The sequence below is a fragment of the Anolis sagrei genome, chromosome 3 (assembly GCF_037176765.1).
Source record: "Anolis sagrei isolate rAnoSag1 chromosome 3, rAnoSag1.mat, whole genome shotgun sequence".
NCBI lineage: Eukaryota > Metazoa > Chordata > Lepidosauria > Squamata > Dactyloidae > Anolis > Anolis sagrei.
The window spans coordinates 57,623,184-57,641,691 of record NC_090023.1 but is presented as its reverse complement, the minus strand read 5'-3'; the positions used below and the strand labels follow the sequence as shown (position 1 = coordinate 57,641,691).

Here is an 18,508-nt window from a genome sequence, read left to right as displayed (position 1 = left end):
CACTTAAATGGTAAGCTTTCTCCTGTGTTGTTCCTAGACTGTGTTGTTCCTAGACTGTTTTAAGTGACAAGAGTCAAACAAGCATCAGAGTGAGTGTTTCCAGCATATTAGTGACACTTCATTCAAAGTAAGAATCAGATAACTACTCACCAGTTTTCTTGTCCTTAATAAAAATCAATTCCTATAATATTCTGCTCTTTTTCCTTCTCTTTAGCAGCGAGGAAGAATCTGATGCCCTTGAAACATAAAAACAAACTTTTGAGGTCATCAACTGTCAAGCAATATTTGAGAACTTTTGTGTGTGCGAAAAATTATGTTATACAAAAGTCTTGCCTGTTTTCTCCACAAAATATATGTTTGTGTAAAACCCAGATTTTACACAATACATACTTTGAGTAGGGATTTCTCTAAAATGTGCAGAAAGTGTTGTAATTTCACCTAGCAATGAAAACATTTTGAAATCATTTCGTTTTTGCATTTAAGGGGAAGGGGGAAGAAAATTAGTCTGAATGGCTAATTGCTAGTAATCATTAGAATCTTGGTTTAGGTCGCTTTTGACCACTATGAGCCTTACTACACAGACACTAAAATCTAACTTGAAGCTGAGCAAAAAACCCAGGTACACAGCTTAGTCAGAAGGGAAACAAATACTTTCTCTCTGGAAATAAACCACGGTGTTCTCATGGGAATACTCAATTGCCATCTCTTGCTTTGCCTTGCTGCAGTCAAGCACTGAGAAGCTACTTTTATCAGTGTATCTTGCTGGAGGAGGAAAAAAAAATCCTTGGATCATATTGATCCACAATAAGGGAGCTTTATGGCCACTGTCCCAACTTCCAGCTGGTTCATGAGCTGCATGTGTAGGCACTCCAAAGCAAACTGATTAGTTTAGTGTTTACACCTTATTTTATTTTTCTGGTTATTTAATATTTAATGGCTATTTTACGTAAGTGATATTTGTCTTGACTGTTCTAATGTAGCACAAATCCTATGTAAAATCATACTACGTATTTTTTACATTAATATTGAAATCTGAAATATATACAGAAAGTCTTTACTATTTAATCTACATACTGACCTGAATTACATGGTTGTGTAGAAGCAGCTAAATGTATATTTACTGCTAAACATTTTTATAAAGGGTAACTGCCTAGCAGGATATGTTATTGATGTTCTGGTACCTAAAACAGGCAAGAGGGAATTTTCCATACAGAGGAGGAACCCTTTACTATTATGCCCAATAAGGCATTCACCACAAGCAGCATATTTGGGATGCCATGGGAAGGGGTCTACAAATTAGAAATTATTAATTACCAAAATGGGGGAGGGGTGTGCCTGAGAGAAAAATCTTACTTCTTTTGGCATGTTTTGGCTTGGAGACAAGGATGCCATTTCCTACCTCATCTCAGATTGTTAAATGTCTTGGCCTAGAAGTAAAGCTTAGAGAATATATCATAGATGTGGATTTGTAAAGAATACTGTGCTCCTGGATTATCTCTGCTAGTCCTGTTTAATTAGCTATGGCACCTTAATATCCTGTTTAGTTAGCTATGGCACCTAGGTCATGATTTTCTTTACCACATTGCACATCACTTTCACTTTCATGATACTTTTTAGTCTGCCATCTTCATGAGTTCATCTGGTTTTCAGAAGTGAGTTTTTCAAGGGTTTAATATCCAACATTACCCTCTAAACCAGGCATAGGCATGGTCAGACTTTGATCCTCCCGCAATTCCCAACAGCTGGTAAGCAGGCTGGGATTTCTGGGAGTTGAAGTCCACTTGGAGGGCCGAAGTTTGCTCATGTTTGCTCTAGACACATGGAGGAGAGGTGCACTAGTATTTGTAAACTAATGAACATTCATGACATAACTTTAGAGGTATTACATCACATTGGGTTTTTTAAAATACTGTACATCTGAGAAGGATTTATTCTCTCTCTTTTAAGTCAATAAATTAAATTAAATGACAACTTGAATGACTCCCTCCTGCTGTAGTAATGGCTTTTACATGCCGTTTTTGTCCTGAGAGGAGGAGCAATGGGCAGTTTCCTGAACTCCAGGCAAAATGCCTCATTAGTACCTTATTAATGCATAAGCTACTCAGCAGTAACTGCAAAGTCACTGTGAAGGTGCAGCACAATAGCAGAATCCCCCTGGATCTGCTGCTCAGTCATGGTGTGTGTTAATGATGTGCTAATGAGTGACTTCACTAGGAAAGCCTGTGGACATGGCTTTGCTTGGGTACACTACAGGGGCAATATATTCTCCATTAACTCCAGATCACTCCAGCAGAAAAGGCTATCTGTGGGTTGTTAGTGAGTTAACTTGTCTATGTTATAATAGAAGTAAATGACAAGTTCTCAGCTCTAACTCTGCCCTCATTCCTTAGTTACTTATTAAGTTCTAATAGAAACAGATCAAAAAAGGATAGAGCAGATTTATAGTGAGAGACCAAAATCATAGAAGAAATAAAAGGTGTGCAGCTAGAATATAAAAATGTCTGGGAACATGGTAAAGAACATCTTGCTTTCACTAAGATGCATATGCTTTGCTAGTGGTAGGAGATACCTCTGACCATTCCTGCAATTTTCTTATCATCAATAAAAAGGTAGTCTTTTAAAAATTAAATAGTCTTTATTAATTTTTTTGCATATTATATAAGAATAAAAAAAACAAATAAAACTTTATACTAATGAAAGTAGAGAAAAGGGAAATGAAGAAAGCATAGAAGAAGAAACAAAGAAAAAGAAAGAAAGAAAGAAAGAAAGAAAGAAAGAAAAAGAGCTACATGTTAAAATAAAATGTCTGTGGCTTCCAGGCATCTTTTTTGTGGTTTCTGCCTTTTCTTTTCTTTTCCTTTCCTTTCCTTTCTTCCTTCCTTTCTTCCTTTAATCCTTATTTGGTGTTCTTCGCTTCTATTTTTGTTTCTTTTGGGTGTAAGCTTAAATTCTTTACACTATTATTTCCTTATTATCTTGCTTTAAATATTATATTATTTTGCTCCAATCCATCTCTTTATTTGAATTTCCCTTATTTTTAACATTAAATAACATTAACATTAAATACATTAAATATTTAATATTTAATGGTTATTTTACTTAAGTGATATTTGTCTTGACTGTTCTAATGTAGCACAAATCCTATGTAATATTTAGATTTTCCCAGGCTCAGACAGGCCTTCAAATGCTAATGAAGGTGGTCAGTTGAAACATTCACACCTAGCTCTAGCAGAGAAGAGCTCTTTGCCCCACCCCAGCCATTCCACAGATATATAAACCCATTGTCCTATTTCCAACAGACCTCACTACCTCTGAGGATGCTTGCCATAGATGCAGGCGAAACGTCAGGAGAAATGCCTCTAGAACATGGCCCTATAGCCCGAAAAAACCCACAAGAACCTACTTAAATACATTAATCTGTCCAAAATTTTTATTATTCAATCTTCTATCCTTGGTATTTCCTTTTTTCTCTCTCCAATGCTTTGCATAGTAAATTCTTGCAGCTGTGCTCTTGACATGCTAAGATGGTGCAAGATTTTTTTTGTTGGAATCTTTTTGAGAAAACTTTATCTTGGAAAAAATAGCTGATTTTTTATTTTATTTTAGCAGAAACAAAGCTTTTCAGCAGAATGCAGTGTATTTTGTGCAAAATATAATGGCCTCTTTGGAAAAACCTTGATCTTGCAATGTGATTGATCTTGCAAGGAAATGCAATGGAATGTTTGCAAAAGGAAATATATCCCCAGATTCTAATAAAAAAAGAGAAATGAATAAAATCATGAAGAACAAACTTGAAATTAAAACTATTGAACAGGATCTCATTGGGCAATAACAAATGTGTAACCATTTGAATTAAAACTATTGAAATTAAAACTATTGAACAGGATCTCATTGGGCAATGACAAATGTGTAACCATCATAGTTATACAGCTGTGCAGAGCTTCCCAGCCCAAATCTACCAATCTTTACTTACCAAGAACCTGCCACTGCAATCAATGGGTCATACTGGAGATGGCTCATGTGAAAATGAAGAAAACAGTCAGCTGCTTCTTGAGTAATAAAGGAATGAATCCCCATTGACTGTAGTACCTATGGATTATAAATAATGAACAGTTAGAAATATGTAAAATTCCAGTCAGTCATTATACCTCAGAAAGAAAGAAAGAAATAAAGAAGGAAGGAAGGAAGGAAGGAAGGGGAAAAGAGTGCAAATATTTTCAAGATCTATCAGCATATTCCCCATAACTGTCTAGCTGCTCAAGTTTCTCGTAGCTGAAGTTAAAAACAAAAACCCAACAGGTTTCATACACAGTGTTGCCTCTGCTATTAGTCCCACTGAGACAACTACCTCAAGCTACATTTGTGTGATTTAAGCCAACAGCAAGATATATGAGGAGAACACTCTGTGAGCCCTATTCCTCAAACAGGTAGTGAAAGTGTAGAAGGGTGACAGATGTGACCTCCCAGATTTGTCAGGGAGAGGTTAAGAAGCATTGTACTGATCATTATTTCTGAAGGTAGCAGTGTTAAGAAAGCATATGTTCACTGACAGGAAGCAAAGAAGGGCAAACATTGATCTTCATGGTCAAAAGCTAGGAGTGCAAAAAGTAGAACTATGCTTAATGCAGTTATTTAAATACAGAAAGTTGTAAGGGTCAAAATGAACCGACTATTTTAGGAAAAAATTGCACAATAACAACAACAGTATTGAAAACACCATAAAAGTCCATGTGGGGAGAGAGGACGGGTCATAAATAAAGTGTTGTTGTTGTTAAAATCATCCACATCCATACCCACACCCAAGATGTATTAAAAAGTTAACTTTGAACCTCACTTTTTAAAACCTAGAGTGGTATTAAGGCTTGATGAATCTTCATAGAATCATAAAATAAAACAATTAGAAGAGACTACATGGGCCATCCAGTCCAACCCACTGCCATACAGGAAAGCACAATCAAAGTATCCCTGACAGATGGCCATCTAGCCTCTACTTAAAAGTCTCAAAGGAAGGGGATTCTACTACACTCCAAGGCAGAGAGTTCCACTGATGAATAGTTCTTACAGTCAGGAAGTTCTTCCTAATGTTTAGGTGGAATCTCCTTTCCTGTAATTTTAACCCATTGCTCCAAGTCCTAGTTTCTAGGGCAACAGAAAACAAGCCTGCTCCCTCTTCCTTATGACACCCTTTCACATATTTATACATGGCTATCATGTCTCCTCTCAACCTTCTCTTCTGCAGGCTAAACATACCAAGTTCTTTAAGGCACTCCTCATAGAGCATAGTCTCCAGATCTTTGATAATTTTAGTTGCCCGCCTCTGGACACCTTCCAGATTGTCAATATCTCTTTTAAAACATGGTGCCCAGAACTGGACAGAGTATTCTTGGTTGACAGACTATTTTAGCTATTTTCAAAGCAGGTTTTTAGTTTATTTAACATTTTCAACTTTATGTCCTTTCAAGTGAAACATGAGAGAAACTGGGAATACAAATCACCATCAAGTATTTCATGCTTTACTCTTTTCCAATTTTAATCACCTGTATGTGGCTGAAAATGTTTACCTATGACTCTGAAGTCATTTAATTTCACCACCACGAAGATAGCATAGAAATATATTATATGCTATACCTGAAGTGTCCCCTTATGTGTTGTGCCAAAAAGATTAGGCAAAGAGAAACTGAAAGCTGGGTATTAAATTGAAGATTAAATTCTAAGATAAAAGACAACAGTTCAATATGAAGCAGCTTTCCTAGATTAAGAAATGAGCATAACCTTCTCTCTCTCAATCTCCCCTTCCCAGCTTTCTTTTCAACAGTACCTGTTACAGCTTTTTTTAAAAAAAAAAAAAAAACAACAACCCACAAGCATATGAAATGTATATTGTGTGCTAGGACAACAGAGCCCTTGTCTTGAATGGAAAAGTTATTTCTAAAATATCCTGAGACCTGTAGATGGCACACTTGTAGTAAATTCTTCAGAAACAGGATTGCATTTTGGAATTTATCTTCTAGCTCTGCTAAAAATCACCAGCAAGAATTGCTGCAGGTTTAATGAGTTATTAAATGATCTTTATACCTTTATGGTATGCAGTGTAAAAGGAAAAAAGGAAAAAATATCATGTTTATGAGAAGTCTTTCTGGAATGAAATAGATTTTCAATCTGTTAATTGCATTCCAGACGCCTTGGTGAAAAAAAAAAACAATGGTTAGAAACCTGTATGGGAGTTAGTCTTCATAATTGGACTTATGTATGCAGGAATCAGAATCTATGTTCTGTAACATTCATATACTGGACTTATCTTACATTGCTTTGTAGCAGAACAGGCAAAGTGACTGGAGTGCATTTTGCACCAATGTTCATTCCAAGCTGATGTGTATTGTGCTCTAATGCAAGTTGTGCATTCATGTGCATCAGTCTTGATGTACATTGGGTGCTCTTGTCAGTGTCCAAATATCTTCTCAATTCACTAATAGGATTTTGTAGTATCTCTTCTTCTTAGGAAAGTATACATAAAGTTATGTTAAGTAAATGTGATACAAGTTTCTAGAAGGTATCTTCTAAATTGGAAGACTTTAAAATATACAAGTGACACCATATTTTCTGGATAAAATAGTAAAGTGATGAAAACTTAGATGAATTGCAAAAAAGGATTACAAAATTAATGATCAACCAAGCAAGGCAGCTGCAATACCTTTAATAATTATGTGGAAGAATCCCATCTATATATATAAAAATGTTCTGTGTGTAATGAGTACCTTAAAAACAAAAGAACCAATGAACAAAATCACTCCAAATTTGGCAACAAAACGTCTCACAAAACAAGGAGTTATGATTTTGTCATGTGGGAGTTGTAGTTGCTGGGATTTATAGTTCACCTATAATCGAAGAGTATTTTGAACTCCACCTATTATGGAATTGAACCAAACGAGGCACACAGGACTCCCACGAACAACAGAAAACACTAGAAGGGTTTAGTGGGCATTGGCCTTGAGTTTTGGAGTTGTTGTTCACCTACATCTAGAGAGAGCTGTGGACTCAAACAATGGTGGATCTGGACCAAACTCTACACGAATACTCAATATGCCCAAATGTGAAGACTGGTGGAGTTTGGGGAAAATAGAATCTTGACATTCGGGAGTTGTAATTGCTGGGATTTATAGTTCATCTACAATCACAGAGTATTCTGAATCCCACCAACGATAGAATTGGGCCAAACCTCCCACACAGAACCCCCATTTGGGCCACAGCAACGCGTGGCAGGGGACGGCTAGTAATTTATATAATTATTACAATGGTAAAAATCCCCCCCCCCTTTCTTTTTTGGATCTTGCTGGTCTATGGACCCAAATACTTCCCCTCGTTAACAATATTTCAATGTGGTGTGCAACAATTAAATTGCAAGAAAAAAACCTGCATTAAAATTCTCTCTAAGAGATTAATCAAAGCCAGCAATGCTTACAAATAGTCAAAAATATATGTTTTTAACAAATGCTGAAACAACACAAAGGTTGGCAGCTTCTGCAGTGAGGTGGGTAGAGAAATCCAGGGGTATGATATTGCAGGGGAAATGCCTTCTGATTACCATCATATGTATATATACAAGTGTCAAGTGGTGGCTATGGTTTTCAGGTTACTGGTAGTGCATTCAGTCTGGATTACAATTTAAACTCCAAGATAATTATTCTGTTCTGGAGAAAGTGTCAGTAACTTGAATAACTCTTTTACATTTCAAATGAATACCCAGAGTAGAAGCCATTGCCTACCACAACAGCAAGTCTTACAGAAAAACCAAAATGTCTTGGTGTACAGATCTCTGGGAGCAAGCACATGCTTTGAGAAAAATAACCTTTTCAAATTATCTGGTCCCAAATTATAAATGGTCCTATATATTCATAACATCATCATTCATTTGCCCTATTACCATATTGACAGCCAATGCAATTCTTTTAGCTGAGGACTACATGTTTATGATAAATTAATCCACTTTAGTGTACCACGTTATACACTAGCTATATTTTCTAGATCCTTCTCCAGGGTAGTCCCACAAAGAGTGAATTCCATTTTTCAGTCACCATATTCTCAACCTTGGATCAATATGGCTGAAAATCAAAATGTTATGATGAAGACCAGAAGGGATGAAAATGAATTCCTGCCCCCACTGCCATTGCTCTCCACCCTCTAAACTACAGCTTTGATAGATATTTTCCAAAGAATATTTAGAATTTCACAAGGATCAAGAGGCAGACATCTTGATGGTTGCTCCACCCTAGCAGGGAGAAACTATCACAGTGAGAACAAACGTCACCAGGAAATGTTCTGACATACTACTATGATTATTTCAGCTCCTAATTTTAGACTTTCTTTGTCACACCATGAACCAAGGACCCTGAGCAAAGAAAACCTTTGAGAAATGTTGTCAAGGAAGCCTCAAGCTAGTCCTTTCATGAGAGATGAGTTTTCTGAAAACTACAGCCGAGACTACTTCAGTCAGTGAAATCAGAGCTTCTGGGCAGATGAAAGGATGCCATGTCAACAGAATCAATCTCCCAACAGAATCAATGTCCCAGTAAGTCTTTTGGGGCCAACCTTGCCCTTGAGCAGAGTAACCTACTGCACTGTAAGATAATGTCACAATAGTCCACATTCCACTGGCCTGTCAGACTGCGTAGTGTTGAATTTAGTATCAGGACATATATCAATAGCTGGTCAACCTTCTCTTTCCATCACTTCATGTGCTCTATAATACATGCCACACATTTTGGCTGTCATACTTAAAACTGGCTATTTCACTTCAGTTTTGTTTTTTTAAATCAATTCTCTTCCTGATAATTAGATATCCAAAGATGCTGTTTGAAGCAGCACCTTCACAGTGGTTTTTGTAAAAAGTCAGTGCAGGGGGATAGGTAGGCAGGTACACATTTCCCCTCTAAGATCAATTTTGGATTGAGACTGGTACATGGCTGCTTCCCCTATGGCCAATTCTGAGGATGTGACTGTTAAACATGTTTTAATTGTGGTACGGATCCTGTTATCCCTAGCAAAATGTCTAGAATATGAGAAGTAGGTCAGGGTGGGGCATAGGGTATTTCAGTGCCAGGACTATTGCTGAATAGCAGCATCTGGATGCCAGCTCTGACTTCTCAGTCACACTGTGTTGTTGTGCTTGGAAAGCAAAGCCCAAATATATATGTTTCTCTGGCACTTCGTTGTACACAGTTATATTACAATTTGACAAAAGGGGTCTGTGGGTGATGCAGACTGCAATGCTAATTAAGTGGTTTCAGAAAAAAAGCACTTTTGAACCTACGAGCTATACAGATACAGGCATTGCCATATGAGAAGTACATTTTCCTGCAACAACAAATCAATTTGTGTTCCTTTTATTCACTTGATCTGATTTTATACTGCATTTTTATGCAGCTTTAATAGTTAGAGTATTCCAAATGGGGGGAGGGTATTGATATCAGACAGCAGGGGAGCTTTATGTGTTCCATTTAAGACCAAATCTCCACGTAGCCTTAATTATGGAGCTGCTGCTACATAGCCATAATTACTCCTTATTATCCTCTAGCTTTATTAAAATGTTTCATAAAATAAAAGCAGGTTGAATGTCAATGGAACAGTGCACCACTTCTAACACATTGGATTGCTAGGGTAGCAGAAAAAGGACTTCAAAGCAAAATAGCATGCCTACGCTGCCTCCACCTCATATGCAAAGCTGTTGCTGGATACCAAGCCCATGCTTCTCCCTATGCAAATGCCAACTTTCCACTTTGTGCAACTGTATCACAGAGAAGCTTCCACTGCTAATGTCTAACCTTCTTATTCTGGCACGCTCATTACTTCCATGTCATATATATGTGTGTGTGTGCGTGTGTGTGCGCGCGCGCATGTGTGAATGACATGGAAGTAAGGAGGGTGCCAAAATAAGAAGGTTAGAGATTAGCAGTAGAAGCTTATATATATATATATATATATATATATATATATATATATATATATATCTTATGAATTTTCCCAGCTTTATATTCACTACCTGTTCACAGGGACTGGTTGAGTTCATCACTTTGTGGATTCACAAGGGAGTTTCGCCTGGAAGACAGGAACAGCTAAATGAACCACACAAATTGATTTTACAATATTTAGCAATGCATTATTTAGTACTGTTGTTTTACGATGTTCGTCATGCTTCACTGTTATTTATTTCCACTGGCAATATTCGAGTCACTTTAGTAGGCTGCAGGACAAAGTAGATGTGATGCTTTAAAAGGGCCAGTGCATTTCATGGCCTAATCTTATTGCTTAATCCTAACCAGAGTAACCCACAGAATCAATTGTTGAATGAGGAATCAGCACTAAGGTTGATCCCACTGATTCAATTATTCTTCTCTGGTTGGGTCTACCAGTAGAATTCAGGATTCAATAGGATTTTTCATAGATGTTTGCCTCTAGAACTTTAGGTATCAGGTAATAGTTATGCTGGATTAGGTCTGTCCTCCTTTATCTTTTTCAAAGGGAACAGAATTTGTGTAACTTTCAGATAAAAGGTTGCTAGTTGAGAAAGTTACAGCATTTCTAGGCATGGGTATGTTTACCTTTTTACATACTTATTTATGGAGTCTCATTATCATCATCTTTGTCTATTCTAAGTCAAATCCCCATGGAAAGACTCTGGCAGCTAGGCTGGATTTCTCAGCAAATATGGGTCATAATGCCCCATGGGAACTACTTATTAGTAGATGTTGTGCATACTTCCCTCAGTTTCAGTGAGACCACAATACAAAGGAAGAGAAAGTTAACATTTTGTTCTTTCTACAACCCTGGTGTAAATCGCTAACCATTGCAAGACCCTGGAGGCACTTTTGGTTTTAAGAGCTGGACCAAAACTTGGAGCATGGAAACCATGAGCTGCATCTTAGGTTATAGCACAAAATTGAAAACTCAAAAGGTTCTAAATAATTGTATCTTAAGAATTGTGTTATTGTCACTGTTGCTTAGTATTACACAGTCATTGCTATCAGATATCATACAGCAATATTTCTACATCTAATGAACATCTTCTACTGCTAGAGTAACCTATATTTAGCTATTGAGAGGTGTAATAGTCCATGATAGCCACATATATGGCATTTTCAAAGTCACAAATACCTAAACATATACAATTCTTTGCTTACAGTTATGTGTTTGGGGTGGGGGAAGGAAGAAAAGAGTAAGTAATTCAACAAATATGTTTATTGAGACTGATTACCAGGCAAGTGTGTATAGCCAAAATGTTAATGAAATATATTTCCCCCACTTTTATGTGCACAAATTATTTTTCCTGTCCCCAACAGTCTGGAATTAATCCCATTGAATTTAGATCATGCCCCCTGAAGAGAGGGTGGTGATAATTAAATGCAAGCTGCTTTCTGCAAAACTTAGCTAGATCAACTTGCTTTAAAGAGCTGTTCTAATATTACCATTGCCCTTATCTTGTTCTTAGGGAAATGAAGCCGAGGCAAGCAAAAGTAAGTAGAAATGAATGGATAATCCAACCACAGGATGCCCCAAGACACAATTGTTCCCAGGTTCTAGTCTACACACACTCTCTCACACACACACGAAAGTGCATGCTTTTCTTGGGGAGTGGGTGTGGTGTCCAGATGCCCTGCTAGGCTTTCTAGCGGGGCATTCGGACACAAAAGAAACCCCCTTTTAAAGTCCTTTAAAAAAGGAAAATAACTCAACCGGCTGCCATTTTCCAGAAGCCTAAAAAAACCAAGAAAGCTGTGTAAATGGGTACCGGAAGCTGCAAGGTGCTATCCTCCATCCCATCTACACAGCTACTGTGCCTGGAAAGACCTGAGTCTTTTTAGCAGATAAATTACCTTGCCATAAAGCAGGGTTTTTTGTTTTCCCCTGAAGAGTCATCTGGACCCCCAGAGGGAAATGCGGGAGGGTGTGTACTGTATGTGTTGTCTGGATGTGCCCTAAAAACATTTGTGAGGGTTAAAATATCTATTACACTTTGCGCACAGCATACAGGTATCACTCTTTAAAAGATTACCAATGTTATCACTTGTGAGGAAGCTGTGTAATTATCAATACCAACTTAGGAGCTGAATGCCAAGGGACCACTATTTAAGGGGAGTTTACTTATTTGATAGCGTAGCTTATGTTTAATGTCCCTGATTTGGTCTTTCTTCTTGTGCAGGGCTGTTTGACTTTCTCTTTCTTTAACAACCGTTCTGGAAATACCAATAAGCCACCTGACTTATTCAACTGTATTGGCTCCAAGCCAAACCTTGATTCTTAATCAAGAATCAGTCCTCCCTGTAGATCTACCACTACAGGATTCTTGTTGGATTTCCACTTCCACACAGGATCAACTACCTCTGTAATTCACTAACTACAGATCAATTCCCTGATCCTCCTGTAACTTCTCCGGTTACAGGCTGCTGATCCACAGATCAGTCCTATTCTGTAACTCTCCGGCTACAGACTGACCACTTTCAAACAGCTGTGCTGCCAAGTGGCAGTTGGCTCCGCCCCCGTTGCTATGGCAACTCAGCTCAAGGAAAGCCAAGCCAGCTACCAAGCCTAATAAAATATAATTCTACATACTTACCATTACTAACTATTGTCTAAACAATACGTAACTATAAGAATAAAAATACACATCATCACATCACTGTTCACAAACTTATGTTTGGATGGCCATCTGGCAGAGGTGCTTCGATTGTTCTTTTCCTGCATGGCAGTTGATGGTCTATGCAATCTCTTCCAACTCTATTATTCTATGGTTCTATGATGTCAATATGATGTGTCTGGGACTAGACTTCCTTGCTAGCAAGAGTTTCTGTTTGGTTGAGTCCAAACAGAACTTGACTTTGATATGATAGCAGAGGCCTAAATCCATGTATTGTTCCACTTAGATCTGACCAATGGGAACTTAGTTACACAATTGTTTCAGAACTTTATATTGATTCAACAGGTCTAACCAGCTCATTCCAGAGAGACATAGCTATGCAGCATTGAAGGTGAGTTACTAAATCTTTATATACGAGCTCAAAACAGTAGAAAAACATGAAGACTCCAATTAGTTGCTGAGCAACCTCATCCTATATCTGTACCCAGGCCTGTTAATTAGATCTGTAACCTGTTAGATCTGTTTTCCTATGGTAACTAGGACCGTAGGAAAAAAAACTAAAAATAAATTAGCTCTTTACATGTACCCTTTCTAGTGTGCCCTGCAGTTGTGACTATTCCAACCTTTCGAAGGTTCTTCATCAATGTAACACTGGCAAGGTTTATATAATGCACATGGGATATATTTGGCAGTTTAGGAATAATTCTGACTTTCTGATTAAGCAAGAGCTGTAGGTACCTTATAATGTATCTGTACTTCTAGTTTTCGAGCTATATTCAGAGACAGAAGTTAACACAGAGATGAGTCCAAGGTCTTGGATTAATTTAGGATTAAATGTGTGTGTGTGTGTGTATGTGTGTGTATATGTGTGTGTGTGTGTGTTTCCCTTGAAATCTTTCTCACAGTTACAGCAGTTTGATCGTCTACATTTGATTTCATAATCAGGACATTACCCAGGTTGTGTATTCAATTACATCTAGGAATTCTAATGAAATATTTTTAAGCACTTTTACAGATGTCTCCTCTGTTTCAGGGTCATGTTTGTTGCATACTATATGCTAGATCTAGGCAATGGCATCAGCAATATGCTGTCATTGAATCAGGTGGACAAATATATTTGTCCCTGCCAATTTCTCCACACCTATTTCTCCAACTTTTTTGTAATTTCCTTAACCTTTGTAGACAGATTATGTGTGTGAGAATAGTCATATTGCAAATGCAAAACTTGTGGGTATAGCGATGAAGTGACAAGTGCAGTTGTTAAGGAACAAAGGCAGGAGGGAAGGTTTTGTCTAAAGTTTATGGTTTATGTTATAATTTTAGAGTTTTTTTTAATACTGGTAGTCAGATTTTGTTCCTTTTCATGGTTTCCTCCTTTCTGTTGAAATTGTCCACACGCTTGTGGCTTTCAATGGCTTTTCTGTGTAGCCTGACATAGTAGTTGTTAGAGTGGTCCAGCATTTCTGTGATCTCAAATAATATACTGTGTCAAGGTTGGTTCATCAGGTGCTCTGCTATGGCTGACATCTCTGGTTGAAGTAGTCTGCAGTGCCTTTCATGTTCTTTGATTCGTTTTTGGGTGCAGCATTTGGTGGCCCCTATGTAGACTCACAGATCATCTACCTGGCAGGATAATTCATTGACAGAAATTCAGGAATCAATGAAAGAACAATCTAGGCTTAAATAGCTTTTTGTGTCTCATCTTTTCAATTTTAAAGTACTATAAGGTCATAGGCTGATGCCAAATGCACCTCCTACTGCCTAGGCACATTTCCATCTTCTTAGGATGGTGGGTTGAAGACTTTTTGTTTTGTTCTATATTCTCCCTTCACCTTTTTGGTTCAGACAGAGTCCTGCCTTCAATGAGAGGAAAACATCTTGCTGATTTTGCTTCAAAATACTTTCCTTGAGTTCTCTACTTCTAAGTGTTTGGACATCTTTTTACAGATCATTTCGCCATGCCTTGCACAGAGAAAAGTGACCACTTCTTTATCCAGAATAAATTAGACTAGAATGTCTACGCTTATTACCTACCACAGTTGAATTAAATATCACAGTCTACCAAAAAGAAGAAAAGAAAAGAGAAATCAATTGCTAAAGCTACGAGGATTCAAACCTCTTGGGATATAGAATGGCTCAGGAAAACTAATTAGTGAAGAACATGAACCATTTAAAAGGATTATGGGAGTCTAGGGGGGCAACACCGAGTATTTAGTACTAAGAACCAGCAGATTTTGTTCTCGTTTCCAGAGGTCACCTCTTGGGAGCCATCATAAGGATCAAATTTAAAGGGTTAAAAGATTTGTGCATTTAATTCTGACAAATGGTTGGCAAGACAACTGAAATTCAGGACAACGTGTCACAGCGTGGCAGAAAAAAAGGCTCAAGGGAGAACTATATATTCAGTCTTCTTGCATCATTTGTAGCTGCAAATGATGTCATTTGTACAAATGTCATTTAGCTACAAACAGATTTAATATTTTGAGTGTGGAGAGATTTTGAGAATACTGAATAAACAATTGGCGTAGTCCAATTGAACTCATAGTATCTTTTTTATTCATAATGTAAGACATATATTTGATTGTGCTTTTATGTCGGTATGCCATTGGAAGATGGGACTCCCAGGTCGGAAGATGGCCAAAATGCTACTGGGGAGGAGCAGAGGATAAGTTCAACTAGCCCCAGATGTGATGACGCAGCTAGCTCAAAGCCGAAAGGAAGGCTAGCGGCCGACGGTACTGGAGGTGAACGACGAATCCGATGCTCTAAAGATCAACACACCATAGGAACCTGGAATGTAAGATCTATGAGCCAGGGCAAATTGGATGTTGTTATTGGTGAGATGTCAAGACTAAAGATAGACATTCTGGGGGTCAGCGAACTGAAATGGACTGGAATGGGCCACTTCACATCAGATGACCACCAGATCTACTACTGTGGACAAGAGGAACATAGAAGAAATGGAGTAGCCTTCATAATTAATAAGAAATTCGCTAAAGCAGTGCTTGGATACAACCCAAAAAATGACAGAATGATCTCAATTCGAGTGCAAGGAAAGCCTTTCAACATTACAGTGATCCAAATATATGCCCCAACCACAGCTGCTGAAGAAGCAGAAGTAGATCAGTTCTATGAGGATCTGCAGGACCTACTGGATAATACACCAAAAAGAGACATTATTTTCATTACAGGAGACTGGAATGCCAAGGTGGGAAGTCAAATGACAACTGGGATCACAGGCAAGCATGGTCTGGGAGAACAAAATGAAGCGGGACGCAGGCTGATAGAATTTTGCCAGGAAAACTCGCTGTGTATAACAAACACTCTCTTCCAACAACCTAAAAGACGGCTTTATACATGGACTTCACCAGATGGTCAGCACCGAAATCAGATTGACTACATCCTTTGCAGCCAAAGGTGGTGGACATCCATCCAGTCGGTGAAAACAAGACCTGGGGCTGACTGTAGCTCAGATCACGAACTTCTTATTGCTCAATTTAGAATAAAACTAAAGAGATCAGGGAAAATACACAGACCAGTTAGATATGATCTCACTAACATTCCTAGCGAATATACAGTGGAAGTGAAGAACAGATTTGAAGGGCTAGATTTAGTAAACAGAGTCCCAGAAGAACTATGGACAGAAGTCCGCGACATTGTTCAGGAGGCGGCAACAAAGTACGTCCCAAAGAAAAAGAAAACCAAGAAGGCAAAATGGTTGTCTGCTGAGACACTGGAAGTAGCCCAAGAAAGGAGGAAAGCAAAAGGAAACAGGGATAAGGGGAGATATGCCCAGTTAAATGCGCAAGTCCAGAGGTTAGCCAGAAGAGACAAGGAACTATTTTTAAACAAGCAATGCATGGAAGTGGAAGAAGACAACAGAATAGGAAGAACAAGAGACCTCTTCCAGAAAATTAGAAACATTGGAGGTAAATTTCAGGCAAAAATTGGTATGATAAGAAACAAAGATGGCAGGGACCTAACAGAAGCTGAAGAGATCAAGAGAAGGTGGCGAGATTATACAGAAGATCTGTATAGGAAGGATAACAATATCGAGGACAGCTTTGACGGTGTGGTGAATGAATTAGAACCAGACATCCTGAGGAGTGAGGTTGAATGGGCCTTAAGAAGCATTGCTAACAACAAGGCAGCAGGAGACGACGGGATCCCAGCTGAACTGTTTAAAATCTTAAAAGATGATGCTGTCAAGGTGATGCATGCCATATGCCAGCAAATATGGAAAACACAAGAATGGCCATCAGACTGGAAAAAATCAACTTACATCCCCATACCAAAAAAGGGAAATGCGAAAGACTGCTCCAACTTCCGTACAGTGGCCCTTATTTCTCATGCCAGTAAGGTAATGCTCAAGATCCTGCAAGGACGACTCCAGCAATACATGGAGCGAGAGTTGCCAGATGTTCAAGCTGGGTTTAGAAAAGGCAGAGGAACGAGAGACCAGATTGCCAATATCCGCTGGATAATGGAGAAAGGCAGGGAGTTTCAGAAAAACATCTACTTCTGCTTCATTGACTATTCTAAAGCCTTTGACTGTGTGGATCATAATAAATTGTGGCAAGTTCTTGGTGGGATGGGCATACCAAGCCACCTTGTCTCTCTCCTGAGGAATCTGTACAAGGACCAAGTAGCAACAGTCAGAACTGACCACGGAACAACAGACTGGTTCAAGATTGGGAAAGGCGTACGGCAAGGCTGCATACTCTCACCCAACCTTTTTAACTTGTATGCAGAACACATCATGCGATGTGCGGGGCTGGATGAATGCAAAGCTGGGGTGAAAATTGCTGGAAGAAACATTAACAACCTCAGATATGCAGATGACACCACTCTGATGGCCGAAAGCGAGGAGGAGCTGAGGAGCCTTCTAATCAAGGTGAAAGAAGAAAGCGCAAAAGCCGGGTTGCAGCTGAACGTCAAAAAACCAAGATTATGGCAACAAGAATGATTGACAACTGGAAAATAGAGGGAGAAACCGTGGAGGCCGTGACAGACTTTGTATTTCTAGGTGCAAAGATTACTGCAGATGCAGACTGTGGCCAGGAAATCAGAAGACGCTTACTTCTTGGGAGGAGAGCAATGTCCAGTCTCGATAAAATAGTAAAGAGTAGAGACATCAGACTGGCAACAAAGATCCGCCTAGTCAAAGCCATGGTATTCCCTGTAGTAACCTACGGATGTGAGAGCTGGACCATAGGGAAGGCTGAGCGAAGGAAGATCGATGCTTTTGAGCTGTGGTGCTGGAGGAAAGTGCTGAGAGTGCCTTGGACTGCGAGAAGATCCAACCAGTCCATCCTCCAGGAAATAAAACCCGTCTGCTCACTGGAAGGAAGGATACTAGAGACAAAGTTGAAGTACTTTGGCCACGTCATGAGGAGACAGCAAAGCCTAGAGAAAACAATTATGCTGGGGAAAGTGGAAGGCAAAAGGAAGAGGGGCCGACCTAGGGCAAGATGGATGGATGGCATCCTTGAAGTGACTGGACTGACCTTGAAGGAGCTGGGGGTGGTGACGGCCGACAGGGAGCTCTGGCGTGGGCTGGTCCACGAGGTCACGAAGAGTCGGAGACGACTGAACGAATGAACAACAAGTGCGGTTGTGTTGGAAGTGGTATAATCTACAATGACTGATCAAAAATCAATGAGATTAGATACTTTTTGGCAGAATGGTGGTGGTGGGGGGAAGCAACACAAGGATAAAACCATATTTCATTTAATAGGTGATTTACAGTTTGGCAGAACTTTATTGACCAGAGGGAGTGTTCCAGTGAAATAATGAGGCACACATTTTTTCTCATGGCACCCCAGATAAATAACTTATTCTCCATTCTTTCAACTGCAAGCAAAGTGCCCCACTTCTATA

General features: G+C 38.9%; 1 protein-coding gene across 2 annotated transcripts in view; it reads right to left on the bottom strand.

Moving 5' to 3' along the window:
- Positions 1 to 164: 164 nt before the first annotated feature.
- Positions 165 to 18,508, bottom strand: part of GBE1 (1,4-alpha-glucan branching enzyme 1) — a 292,266-nt gene continuing 273,922 nt past the window's right edge. For both annotated transcript variants that reach the window (XM_067466679.1, XM_067466683.1), the window contains 2 exons: positions 3,974 to 4,089; positions 165 to 236 (listed from right to left, as the gene is read on the bottom strand). In XM_067466679.1, coding sequence (XP_067322780.1) covers positions 182 to 236; positions 3,974 to 4,089 — 171 coding nt within the window. In that variant the 3' untranslated portion in view covers positions 165 to 181. The remainder of the gene's footprint in view (positions 237 to 3,973; positions 4,090 to 18,508) is intronic.